The 14,657-nt window shown below is 42.5% G+C and overlaps 1 protein-coding gene across 2 annotated transcripts in view; it reads right to left on the bottom strand.

Annotated features, from left to right (window-relative positions):
• The window catches only part of LOC110528891 (protocadherin-15), a 275,550-nt gene that overhangs the window by 156,599 nt on the left and 104,294 nt on the right, over positions 1-14,657 (bottom strand). For both annotated transcript variants that reach the window (XM_090240353.1, XM_021611090.3), the window contains 4 exons: positions 14,456-14,564; positions 14,184-14,296; positions 4,805-5,011; positions 2,893-3,027 (listed from right to left, as the gene is read on the bottom strand). In XM_090240353.1, the coding sequence (XP_090096479.1) occupies positions 2,893-3,027; positions 4,805-5,011; positions 14,184-14,296; positions 14,456-14,564 (564 nt within the window). The remainder of the gene's footprint in view (positions 1-2,892; positions 3,028-4,804; positions 5,012-14,183; positions 14,297-14,455; positions 14,565-14,657) is intronic.

Genomic DNA, 14,657 nt, shown 5'->3' with positions numbered 1-14,657 from the left:
ATAACGCAATGTATGTCACAACAGGTCTAAATATCTGCATCATAACAGTGCTATGACCCTATTATAACAGGTAACAATAATAATAAACAGTACATTCGGAAGGAATTCAGACCCCTTGACGTTACAGCCTTATTCTAAAATGGATAAAACACATTTTGTCCCTCATCAATCTGCACACAATACCCCATAATTATACATTAAAACAGGTTTTTAGACATTTTTGCTAATTTATGAAGAAAATATCACATTTACATAAGTATTCACACCCTTCACTCAGTACTTTGTGGAAGCACCTTTTGCAATGATTACAGCTTTGAGTGTTCTTCGGTATGATGCTACAAGCTTGGCACACCTTTATTTGAGGAGTTTCTCCCATTCTTCTCTGCAGATCCTCTCAAACTCTGTCAGGTTGGTTGGAGAGTATTGCTGCACGGCTATATTTAGGTCTCTCCAGAGATGATCGATCAGGTTCAAGTCCGGCCTCTGGCTGGGCCACTCAAGGACATTCAGAGACTTGTTCCCAAAGCCACTCCTGCGTTGTCTTGTCTGTGTGCTTAGGGTCATTGTCCTGTTAGAAGGTGAACCTATGGAGCAGGTTTTCATCCAGATCTCTCTGTACTTTGCACCGTTAATCTTTCCCTCGATCCTGACTAGTCTCCTAGTCCCTGCCGCTGAAAAACATCCCCACAGCATGATGCTTCACTGTGCTTCACCGTAGGGATGTGCCAGGTTTCCTCCAGATGTGATGCTTGCCATTCAGGCCAAAGAGTTCAATCTTGGTTTCATCAGACCAGAGAATCTTGTTTCTCATGGTCTGAGAGTACTTTAGGTGCCTTTTGGCAAACTCCAAGCAAGCTGTCATGTGCCTTTTACTGAGGAGTGGCTTCCGTCTGACCACTCTACCATAAAGGCCTGATTGGTGGAGTGCTACAGAGATGGGAGAACCTTCCAGAAGGATAACCATCTCCACAGAGGAACTCTGGAGCTCTGTCAGAGTGACCATCGGGTTCTGGGTCACCTCCCTGACCAAGGCCCTTCTCCCCTGATTGCTCAGTTTGGCCAGGCGGCCAGCTCTAGGAAGAGTCTTGGTGGTTCCAACCTTCTTCCATTTAAGAATGATGGAGGCCACTGTGTTCTTGGGGACCTACAATGCTGCATACATTGTTTTGGACATTTTTTGGTGTCTCGGAGCTCCACGGACAATTCCTTCGACCTCATGGCTTGGTTTTTGCTCTGACATGCACTGTCAACTGTAGGACCTTATATAGACAGGTGTGTTCCTTTCCAAATCATGTCCGATCAGTTGAATTTACCACAGGTGGAGTCCAATCAAGTTGAAGAAACATCTCATTGATGATCAATGGAAACAGGATGCACCCAAGCTCGAATTCGAGTCTTATGGCAAAGGGTCTGAATAAGGCATTTCTGTTTTTTATTTATAATAGACTTGCAAAAATAAAATTCAAACCTGTTTTCGCTTTGTCATTATAGGGTATTGTGCGTAGAAAATGATGAGAGGAGAAAAATATTGAATACATTTTATAATAAGGTTGTAACATAACAAAATGTGGAAAAAGTAAAGGGTTCTGAATACTTTCTGAATGCACTGTATAGATATGAAGTGTGTAAAACAGTATTGAGACATTTTTAAAGTGACCAGTCTTCAATGCCTACAGTATGTACATAGTGCAGCAGTCTATAAGGTGCAGGGTTGAGTACCTGGTGGTAGCCAGCTAGTAAACGTGACTAAAGTTCAAGGCAGAGGTTACTAGGCAGGGGCTGGCTGGCTGGTGACTATTTAACAGTCTGATGGCCAGTTTTTTAGTCTCTCGGTCCCAGCTTTGATGCACCTGTACCCTTCTATATGGTTGAGGGGTGAACAGGCCATGGCTCGGGTGGCTGAGGTCCTTGACACACACGCACACGCACACACACAGAGACCTCTGATTGTAAGATCCAAAAGAGCTAACTCCTTCTCCAAAGGGGTGTAAAGAGTTCAAACATGTCATCTGTTCCCCTTTATCAATATCTTCCTGACTGGTCCAGTGAGGGAGTGAGGTAGCAGAGATAAAGAAGCTGAAGCTTCATATATTTGATCTTCACAGCTTCTTCTGAACTCAGCTGGCACATCATGACCACAGATGCAGATATTGAAAACAGACTAGTATCCTACCACCTCTATCGCCCAAACCCTCCCACTTTCTCTTTTGTTTAATCAAACGTGCTTTCTCCAGGAAACCCTCCCTCAATATTTAAATAATGATGCTTTCTGATATGTAACCATCCCAGAGGGAGAGTACACACATGTAGATGCTTAAAGCACCAGAGGCTCTTTAGAGACTACTTAGGGTCTTAATGTTAAAGAGAACAGTAGCACTATTTATGAAATTGCATGCCATCAATACAGAGAACACAATTAAGTCTCTGAATAATGTAAGATAAAATCCCTTCATTGTGAATATGCTGGAGAGCACTGTGTGTCAAAATACAGCAGGAGCCAACAGTTGCAGTGTGTTCCTGTCCAGAAGGAAAGGGCTTCATCTGGTATTGGTTGGATTTCGGAAAGCTACTGTAAGTCAGTAAACAGGTGATCCAGAATAAATACATGATAATAAAGGTGTAAAGTAGTAACGTGCCTTGCCAAGTCATTTAATCTCTTCAATAGAGGCATAGATAAATCAAACTGCTACAACGTAAGTTAAGTTCAATTGTATTGACTGAGTTGAAAATAAATTGTTTCCGTAGGCAGTGTGGTTACGTCAAGCCATATCATACAGCCTAAACCAAGCTGTTATATATTTTAGAAGTGGGTGCTGTTTCCTCCCATATACTTTATTAGAGTGGTGAGTGTTATTTGGTAATATATGTGGATGTCGTTGGAACGAGGCGTACCGTGAAGGTGTAGGTCATCTGCTTCTCTCTGTCCACAGGTTTGAGCAGTCGGAGGTAGCGGGTGATCCCGGTCGGGGTTATGGCAAAGCTGGTGCTGAAGTCATCCAGAGTCACCGTCACCAGAGGGTCTTTGCTCTTCAAAAAGTAAAGTCATTGGAGAGAAGAGGGTTACCATGGAGACAAGACCTTACTCAAATCTGCAGCTGTGTCACTGAGGAAAAAACAACAGTGAGAGACAGAACAAGCCAAAACATGTCTGAGTGGTAAAAGACTGCTGACAAAGACAACATAGTATTGAGAACATAGTACTGAGAACAGGAGAAGGCCTTGAAGGAATTCTAAGAAATCATGGAATTGTATACCCCCTATAAAGCACACTACAATTGTACAGTAGGTCTTTCATTGCGGCTCTGGCAACAAGCTACAGCATATATATAGATTTACAGAAACCTATGCTTATGCCGGCCTACTGTTCAATACGTTTGAAAGTAGAAAATATTTTTTTCATGAAAAAAATGCATTCTTGAAGGTGAAAGTGTCTTAATAACAAACTCATATGCGATCTTTAAATATAAATATAAAATGGAGTACGGAGTAATTTGGTCTAACATTTCAATACTGTTTTACAACTTTCCCCCAAAATTGTTTTCTTCTCTGGGTTATGTTGGCACAAGGGAGATTTAAGCAGGTTTGGATTGTTATGGAGATTCAGGTCTGTCAATGAGGCCTGCCTGTCTGCTAAACATTCACACTGCTTTGCCCATTGATCTGTTTTAGAGCTGCACTTTGATGTCTTAATCTCACCCTGCTGAGAGGGAGAGTGTGCAAGAGAGCGAGAGATAGAAAGTTACAGACAGACAAACACAGAGAAAGATAGACAGTAAGAAATGATACAGAGGGAAAGTGAGTTGGAGAAATCTCTGTTGAGGAGTTATTGTGTTAGGTGCCATCTGAGGAAATGGAATAAAACAATATTTTCAACATCATCAACATAAAGAGAAATATCCTGGTGACAAAAGCACAAACAGAGTGGGGGCGAATGCTGCTGTGCATCTGTGTTCTGAGTGTCTCCTGGTGTGTTGGCAGCCTGTCTCAATGTGTGATTTCAACCATTTAAATGCAGTTGAGGCGCTTAGAAAACCCACTCCTGTCAGCGCCTGTTTGAAATGTTGTGCTTTTCAGAATCATCACCTCAACAACACACACCCACGCACACACACACTGAATGTACTAAATGTATCGGTGCGATCTGTGTATTTACCCACTAATAACATTTTTTTTTTTTTTTTACTTGACTAGAACAATAGACACACACGGCAAAACACAAAAACATTAGACATTTGTGTATGAAGAAATTGATAATTGGAAGGGAAAACTGAGTCACACATCTGAAAAACCTGAAAGAGAGCTTGGCCCAGAGGTTTGAACACAGACCATGCAGTAGAGTAAAACCCAAAGGCACACTTTTAGTCATAACAGCATCACAAACCACACGTTTACCTACAGGTGTTTGACCAGGCAGCAGCTACAACAAAGAGACAAAGTAGCGTCAATGATAATACAGTGTGATGGAGAGTGTTTCCCCATCTTAGCATGGGCTTCTGGAAGTATTTTAATAACATAAACATGCTATAAAAGGTAAATACTTAATTGGCTTATGTACTCATGAAATGATTTAGTCTGAAAAGCCTTCATATTTTGTATGAAATTAAATTCATTCAAAAGGTTAACATGTACATTTAGTTTCTTGTGTGTAGCCATGCCAGCTAATTCTTGTGTGTATTTGTGTGCGCTGTCTGTGTATGTACTTGTGCGTGCATTCATAGTATTGTGTATTTGCAGGTTCATAAGTGACATGCTTGTGCTTGTGAGAGTGTGCGCTTGTGTGTGTGCATGCAGACATCCCCAATACCTCTTCAATGTCTTTGTCCAGGGCGATTATGCCCAAGGGGGCAGTGAGGTTGGAGCTGGCAGAGATGGTGGTGCCTACTGGGGAGGACTCGCTGACGTAGCCTTGGTAGGACTGGAACTGGAAGTACGGAGCCTGGTTGTTCTCATCCAGGACATCAATGATCAGTTCAGCGTATGCTGGGAGTGGGTGGCCATTGTCCTGCTCAGCCTAAAAGAAGCAGAAACGTGTATATTTATTATGAACCCTAACAATTGTCAAAGACCTCAGCCACCCCAGTCTCTACTACTGCATGGCAAGCGGTACCGGAGTGCCAAGTCTAGGACAAAAAGGCTTTTACCCCCAAGCCAAAAGATTCCTGAACAGGTAACCAAATGGTTACCCGGACTATTTGCATTGTGTGCCCCCCCCAACCCCTCTTTTACGCTGCTGCTACTCTCTGTTTATCTTATATGCATAGTCACTTTAACCATACATTCATGTACATACTACCTCAATTGGGCCGACCAACCAGTGCTCCCGCACATTGGCTAACCGGGCTATCTGCATTGTGTCCCACCACCCGCAAACCCTTCTTTTTACACTACTGCTACTCTCTGTTCATCATATACAGCTGTATGCATAGTCACTTTAACGATACCTACATGTACATACTACCTCAATAAGCCTGACTAACCAGTGTCTGTATATAGCCTTGCTTCTGTTATTTTCAAATGTCTTTTTACTGATGTTTTATTTCTTTACTTACCTACACACACACACACACACACACCTTTTTTTCACACTTTTGGTTAGAGCCTGTAAGTAAGCATTTCACTGTAAGGTGAAAGGTGACCTGTTGTATTCGGCGCACGTGACAAATAAACTTTGATATGATTTGAACCTCACTGTAACATGTACTGATATGCAACTTACAACGTACATGGAACATACAATCATAAGATTATTATGACAGACTGACTATTTTTGTAATAACTGTTGCAGATCAGTAAACAAAGCTAAACACATTTGAATGCCAGATATTACACCATTTACAAGGACTCAGTGTCACAATTGAAATGCAAACTTCTGAACGTCAGATTACCGAGGGAATAGAAATGCAGAGAGCATTGTTTCCGAAAGACTGTCATTTCAATTACATAAATCATTCGCAAATTAATCAAACAACCACTTTGAATTAGATTCCAGTAATTGGTAAGAAACTTAAAACAAATGCTTTAATCTGGGATGAATGGACGCTAATTAAAATGGTTAGCTAGCAGTTCAGTTTCTGTTTTGAATGATACCACAGACTTTATTGTTTATATCAGGGTTGGCCAACCCTCTTCCTGTGTGCAGGCGTTTGTTCCAGCCCTATTCTAACACACCCGATTAAAGCTAATCAAGGTCCTGATGAACAGCTGATTGGTAGAATCAGGTGTGTTCAGTGGCATGCATTCATCGATGTCAAGGAAAGATAGGCTTCCCCACTTATCTTTCGACTCTCTGTGTTTTCATGAATTTCCTTAAATTCGCAAGTGGCTGAATCTATCTCACTGGAGGAATCATCTGAGCGAGGAAAACAATACCCATCTGTCTCAGCATGTGTAGCGCATGTATCTGATGCTGTCTGGCTCAAGAGAGTATGACATGTTGCCACATGTAGCATTTGATTGATTGATGCCAGCGAGCATTTTGCCTCCCATGATGAACATTTTTCAGTTGAGCTCAACTCCGGATGATACTGGCGTAGCAAAACCACCCCTCAAGGGAGGCCAGTTTGGATTTGGCTTCACACCAATCAAATCACATCAAAAGTCAAATGTATTTTTCTGAATTTGTATATATATTTCTGGTCCACTTCTGTTATTTTCCTGCAGTAGCTAGCTAGCTAAAATCGACCCTTTCCTAAGCCATGGATGGAGATATGGATTTGAACTTGAGGTTCCGTACAGGACAATGATTATTACTGAGTTTCTGATCTGACCATAAATTCATACATTGTGCCACTGGCCTGAGACGATTGAAGTCTAGATGTAGTATGCTCAAGTTAACTAGCTAGCCAATTTCGCTGGTTCCTTGTTGCCCATGCGAGATAGTAAGGCTAGCAAGCATTTTATCCTGGTAGCCTACAGTCTAGGACAACAAAAACAAAAAATGTGTACTATAGGAGGATGACATTGATGTTCATCTAGTCTGGGTGAGTTAACATGTTTTTTCTACTTGCACACATGAAGTAGGCTCACAAGAATGGCGCGAGAGAAGATGGCTGACGTTTTACGGGATCCTAACCAATTGTGCTATTTTGTGTGTTTTTTCACGTTCTTTGTAACTTATTTTGTACATCACGTTTCTGCCACCGACTCTTATAACCGGAAAGAGCTTCTGGATATCAGAACAGTGATTACTCACCTCGAACTAAAGACAGATGTTTTATTTAATGAGTAGGACGCGAAGGATTTACCTGACCAGGTCCAAATCCCCGTCATTCACATGAAGACACCAGTACAGGGGACACAGGTCAGAATGCCTTGTGAGAATTTGTCGGGGAGTGGGTAACCAGTCTCCATCATCCGTCCTATTGGCCACGTGCAATCAGTGGAGAATAAACTGGATGAGCTCCATTCAAAACTATCCTACCAATGGGACATTAAGAACTGTAACATGTTTCACAGAGTCGTGGCTGAAAGAGGATATGGATAATATACAGTTGGCTGGTTTTTCCGTGCATCAGAAAGAGAACAGCTGCCTCCGGTAAGACAAGGGGTCAATAGCAGCTGGTGCGCAAAATCAAATATTAAGGAAGTCTCAAGGTTTTGCTTGCCTGAGGTAGAGTATCTCATGATAAGCTGCATACCATACTATTTACCTAGAGCGTTTTCATCTACATTTTTTTGTAGCTGTCTATTTACCACCACAAACCGATGCTGGCACTAAGACCACACTCAGCGAGCTGTATAAAGCCATAAGCAAACAAGAAAATGCTCATCCAGATGTAACAGTATAACTTTAGACCGTCCCCTCGCCCATAACCGGGCGCGAACCAGGGACCCTCTGCACACATCAACAACAGTCACCCCTCGAAGCATCGTTACCCATCGCTCCACAAAAGCCGCGGCCCTTGCAGAGCAAGGGGAACTACTACTTCAAGGTCTCAGAGCAAGTGACGTGCGCACCACCGCAAACTAAGCTAGCCGTATCACATCCGTTACACTCACCCCCCCTTTTGACCTCCTCCTTTTTCCGCAGCAACCAGTGATCCGGGTCACAGCACCAATGTAACAGTATAACTTTAGACCGTCCCCTCGCCCATACCCGGGCGCGAACCAGGGACCCTCTGCATACATCAACAACAGTCACCCCTCGAAGCATCGTTACCCATCGCTCCACAAAAGTCGCAGCCCTTGCAGAGCAAGGGGAACTACTACTTCAAGGTCTCAGAGCAAGTGACGTCACCGATTGAAACGCTATTTAGTGCGCACCACCGCTAACTAAGCTAGCCGTATCACATCCGTTACACAGAGGCGGCTCTCCAAGTGGCTGGGGACTTTAATGCAGGGGAACTTTCTCATTTCTACCAGCATGTCACATATGCAATAAGAGGACAAAAAATCACTAGACCACATTTACTCCACACACAGAGACGCGTACAAAGCTCTCCCTCAACCTCTATTTAGCAAATCTAACCATAATTCCATCTTCCCGATTCCTACTTATAAGCAAAAACTAACGCAGGAAGTACCAGTGACTCGCTTAATACGGAAGTGGTCAGATGACGCAGACGCTAAGCTACAGGATTGTTTTGCTAGCACAGACTGGAATATGTTCAGAGACACATCCGATGGCATTGAGGAGTATACCACAGTGTTCAACACCATAGTGCCCACAAAGCTAATCACTAAGCTAAGAAGCCTGGGACTAAACACCTCCCTCTGCAACTGGATCCTGGACTTCCTGACGGGCCGCCCCCAGGTGATAAGGGTAGGCAACAACACATCTGCCACGCTGATCCTCAACACAGGGACCCCCAGGGGTGCGTGCTTAGTCCCCTCCTGTACTCCCTGTTCACCCAGAGCCCTTCATAAGGCAAATAAAATTATTCGAGCTCCTTCCCTCTGGCCTCAGGTACAGACTACCTAAGGTTAAAGAAATAGGTCCAAGTACTCTTTTATTCCGAATGCAATTGTGCAACTTTGTGCAACTGCACTTACCCTGCCTATTTGTTTGTAAAAGTCCTTTGCTATTTATTTTTCATTTTTAGATGTGATATGTTTTATGACTGCTGCAAGATGAATTGCCTCTCTGAAGACATTAAACATTTTCTGAATCAGAATTTGTCCAAGCACGACTCCAACACCATCATTAAGTTTTCCGACGACACAACGTTGGTAGGCCTGATAAATGAGACAGCCTATAGAGAGGAGGTCAGAGACCTGGAAGTGTGGTGCCAGGACAACAACCTCTCCCTCAATGTGATCAAGACAAAGGAGATGATCGTGGTCTCCAGGAAAAGGAGGGCTGAGCCCGCCCCCATTCTCGTCAACGGGGCTGCAGTGAATTTGGCGCATGTGACAAATAAAATTTGATTTGATTTGACTCACACACGCACAGAAATCTAATCAGCACCATGGACAGCCACATGATATTTAGCAACGTTGATTGGACTAAATTGTTTGTGGTATCTTGATTTGATGATGTTGAATTGTTTAAGTTGAAATGCTGCTGGAATAGCTGAGAAAGTGCTCCTGTTTTCTTTGTGCTGACTTGGGGTAACTCGCTGTGTTTCTAAATCAGTAGCTGTGTAGTAAACTGTTGGAAATATTAACTGTTTGTTACGTGCAATATGTGCAGACTTCACCGGACTGATGCGGCTCTCTGGTTATGTGATGTGTTGTTAAATGTATTCCACCACTGAAGACATTAAACGTTTTCTGAATCTGAATCTGTCCAAGAAAGACTCCAACACCATCATTAAGTTTTCCGACGACACAACGTTGGTAGGCCTGATTTATCTTTTTGTTGTCACGGCCTTATTGTATATCATGGTGGCTTCCTCTGTGATTTTACCAACGCACTGCTACTGAGTGTGTTTGAGCTGGGCTGAAGCAAAGACCTGCACCCCTAGTAGCTGTCTTAAAAATGTGCCTTCTCATGCTGCTCACCAGTTCAATGGATAAGTGCATCCAAATCATGAAATTTTGTAATGTGGATCTTTGATATTAAACCTAGCTATTGACAAGCATTCACAGCAATCAGACACGTAATCTAAATGTCAGCATTCGTATTTGCTTGAGGCAATCATAAAACTGTGTGCACATTCAATGCACCATTCAACACCCTATTAGAAAGTTCTGACAAAGACCAGGACATGTTCAAAACATTGTCTTTCTGGGGGGACATAAATAACCGTCTTAATTTAATTGTACTGTGTACACACATTTGTACTCAACATTTTTTTTTTGTACTCAACCAACCATGTCGGTGTCTTGTGTAATGGACTGTGGATAATACGATACTGTAACCAATCACAGGGGCGTACATGTTGCTTCCATTGTTTTTGCATTTATTGCTGCACAGTTGGTGGGGGGAAATTACTACAGTAACATGCCACATTAGCACGCATCAATTTGCATGTCGCTTCAGCCAAGTATCACATGAGCTTTTAGTGATAGTCACACTGTAACCTAACACGCGTGTGAAACTATATCCTAGCATGGATGATGAGCCACCGATTGTGTGCAGTCATACAGTCAGACCACCATAATTCCTCAAAAATATATTACACAATTACTTGATCTAAGGCAGTTCCTACACAAATGTTGTTTCATTGCAAGTGAACCTGGCGAGGAGGAGAGGATGAGAGGCGTAGAGGAAGGGAGGAGGGAAGGCAGAGAGGTGCCCTGAATACTATGATGCCATCATGCTAGCAGAGGGAACCTACTGACCCACCATGCTAGTATGTACTGTAGATTTTCCGTAGTCTGAAGATCCAAAAAAGAGATCACAGTTTCTTGATGCTCCTTTCCAATAAATATTGAGGGTCTAATTCTGGTGACTTGATGCTTGAGTGTCGTTTGACAACTGAAAATATTCTTGCTCTTATCAGTAATAATCTCATCATGTAGACTAGCCAACCCGCACAGCCTACCCGCACTGTACAGTATATACCCGAGCTGTTGGCTAGAGCGTACATGCCAAGACCAAAGTAGGCACATTTGCTATTTATTAACGCAGCAGTTTTTGTGACAAAACTAGCGGTTTAAAATGTGATGGACACATTGAACTTTAGATTTTTATTCGGTACATGAAAACTTAAGCGAAAAAGTACATTTTGTGTGTACTACGCCATCACACACTGATTTTTATTCACAAGGTCGTTCAGTGGAAACACACCACTGGTGGGAAAATTCACATATCTTCTTTATGCTGATTTTAAAACATTTGAATGAAAAGTCGCCAATTAGATGTAAACCTAGCTACTCACAAGAAAATATATTCTTTAGGACGTTCTCTCTGTTTCTTTTTAAGGTCGGAGTACCTGTGCATAGAATCTATAGAATTGAATAGAATCTATTGCAAGTATATTGGAGTATAAAATAAAAGATTCCCCTGCTCATTGCTTGCTTTCCAACTTTCACTTTTGGTGTGCTGCCTCATCTGTCCATCTTTCTCATATCCTCCTGCTGCCCAGCTTGAAGAGCACTCCTTCCATGTCTACCACCACCAATTTATCTGTACATCTTCACTGTGTCCATCTCCTGTGACCAACCCCACCTCCTGCCCATCTCAGACTGATGAGATTGGACAACCATCGACCCACCACCCACTTCTACCCTGTGGTTTCTCCCTAGGATCTAATCTACTCTCAGGAACACCGGAGGGAAAATGCTTTTAGAAGGAGGAGATGGGGAGAGAGAGAGGCAGCGAGTGAAAGCGTTAGGCAGATAGAGAGAGGGTAGGAGGGAAAAGGATGATGAAGTATGTTCCCTTGTGGTTTGTCTCTTTAGTAATGTCCCTGTTTCTGGGAGGCAGTGGTAAATTACCTGTGTTCCGTTGCTAGAACACACCAGGCTGCAGGAAACTCTCTGCCACCTACAGTCACTGTTTATCACTCAATCTTCATTGCCCCCCCCCCTCATTCCCCTCTCTCTCTCTATTTCTCTTGTTATTTTTTTCTTTCCCCTTCCTCTGTATTGATCTGACTATTATTGTCTCCTCCTCTTTCCCCATCCATTCATCTCACTCATCTTTATTTTTCACTTTTGTCCTAGCCACCCTCTGAGAGAAAATGGCTTTTTCCAATGAGACATCAGAATCAATGATAACATTGGTGCAACATGTCCTTGGTGCTGAACATTCTACAACAAGTGACAATAAAATACAACAATGTTATACTATTTTCTCTCCTCCAGGTATCTCAATGTATAAGATCTCAATGTATTTCAATGGCAGTAGGCATATTTGTAAAGCAGTATCTGCTAGCCAACCTAAAGAGCAGTCTCCAGATACCAACCTATAATTCTCTATCTTCTTCCCTGCTGTCATGACGTTGGCCTGGAGGATAGGTTTATGACAGTCATAAATACCTCTTCCCCCCTTTTTCCTCTCTCTACCCTACTGAGGTTACATTTGCCAAAACCCTTGGTTAACATAGAGATTCGGGGAACATCAGAAGGTGGGGGGAAATGAACTATATTCTGGTAATGCGACCAATTGAACATATGCGGTGGGACTTAATGAATATGATGTCAGTTCGGTTGTCATCTGAGACTTTCTCATCAATGAGAAGATTACATAAACTCAACACATCAGAGTTATTGGATTCACATGGAATTATTGTTCAATTTAAATGTTTGAATATGAAATTATTTGTGATGGGATGAAATGTGATTTCAGCTTCTAAAATGTGAGATTTGGGTTTTCATAAGATAAGGCTGCTCAATCAGTGGCCCGCCCTGTGAAGGGACATGGGTTATACAACTTTTCAAACACGCCCTCCTCTCCCTTCCTATATAAGCCCTTGACGACAACATAACTTCCTGTTCTATGGATGTAGGACGACGGTCCTATGTCAGAATGGTTCAGAATGGTTCAGAGAATAACTACAGAATGAAGCCAACATCAGTGTGAGCTTTGGTTTGCGAATGGTATGAACTTTGAACTCTTATTCACTACAGAAGTGCTACCTCCTAGCCGTTGAGTTAGCAACCGCAGCTGCAGACGGAGGTTAGGAAGGAACAGACAGAGTATGCCGTCTACCACACAGCAACGTTACTACAACGTATCCAATTGACCACCAGAGACATTCTTCAAAGGACAAAGGACTTTGGCAACACGGCCTTCCATCTACCACCAACCTACTGAAGCGCAGCTCAGAGTAAATATTTATTGCATTTTCCTTTTCCAAATGGGCGGTAATTTAGAATGCATACGATACTGTATTTACAAACCTCAGTCTTCCCGCTCCTTCACTAATCACAGCCCCTTTTCGTTTGTGTAAAAAGCTGTCATATATGTTCCGCCCGCTAGGGACGTTTTCCTTTATGACGTCATTTGTAATCAAGTTATGATTAATTGTGTGTATGTGTAATTCTGTGTGATTAGTTAGGTATTTAGTAAATAAATATTTAAACCCAATTTTGTATTGCTGATTCAACTTGTTAGCCAGGTTTGGTGCAGATAAAAGAATTTACAACTTTCAGATGAGACTGAATTAAGACGACGATTGATATTGACTGCTATTGATGTAAAATATTACTAGGTCTTTAAGAGTTTATTCGGAAGATAACAGCTCTATAAATATTATTTTGTGGTGCCCGACTCTATAGTTAATTACATTTACATGATTAGCTCAATCGGGTGATATTAATTACGGAGAAATTATTTTATAGAATAGCATGTCATATCACTTAATCCGGCATAGCCAAAGACATGATACTGCTGATACCCCCAGCACCAGTTCTATCTCCATGTGACTCAGCTAGATAAGCCTGACATCGCACCATAGACAACTCTCCTGGCGACACAAAACATGCTCTTCACACATCATCACTCTCTCCTCTCCTCTGCGTGGAGATCACTCCTTCCTCTGCTCTCCTCTCTGTGTGCATGGCAACCTGATCAGTGCTCAGGGGCTACCGTTTTAAATGGAGAGAGGTTCTGGTGGGTGGATGATAGTCTGCTCTGTTCATCACCACAGGTAATCCCTAGTTCTGATCAGGATTCATAAGAAGGCTACAGCAACAATTCCTATCACATGTTCCTAGATTACTGACACTTCTGTAAGTATTGGTTTAGTTGCCTTTTGTCAGGCTTAAAAGCTGACTAAGCTTACCCAAATTCTCTGGTTGATAGTGTGATACATGTTGCACCTTGATTTCAGGTTAAAGGTGGGTTTGCTTACTTTGATGATGAGGGTAAATTTGGTGTACAGGTCTCTGCTGACTGGTTTCAAGAGGAGGAGCTCTGCGGTCGTCTTGTTCAGGGAGAAGTAGTCTGGGTACTTTGAGGGCTGGCCTGAAGTAAAACAACATGCACAAATCATCTGTTTTTGTGCTTTTGGGCATGAATGGTGACCATTGATAAGACATTAGCGATTAAAGGATCAAAGTGGAATAGTGGAACTGATCATGCAAACATGCATGTGTGTGACTGGTAGCTCTGTGAGGAACCTACCAACCAGTATGTAGTAATGGATCCCTGGCCTTTTAGACGGGGGCTGAATGTTCCTGTCCATGTCCACAGCTTGAATAGGCGGGGTCACCCCCAGTGGGTTCAGTTCACTCTGAAAAGGAGGGAGGAAGGAAGAGGGGGGAGTCAGTAACCAATTAACTGTGTTAGTAGTTTGTATCCCCATTACACTGTTAAGCCTTTTGCG

Source organism: Oncorhynchus mykiss, chromosome 1 (assembly GCF_057628025.1).
Source record: "Oncorhynchus mykiss isolate SJ-2025 chromosome 1, ASM5762802v1, whole genome shotgun sequence".
Lineage (NCBI taxonomy): Eukaryota > Metazoa > Chordata > Actinopteri > Salmoniformes > Salmonidae > Oncorhynchus > Oncorhynchus mykiss.
The sequence above is the reverse complement of the archived record's forward strand: the minus strand, read 5'-3'. Positions and strand labels throughout refer to the sequence as shown.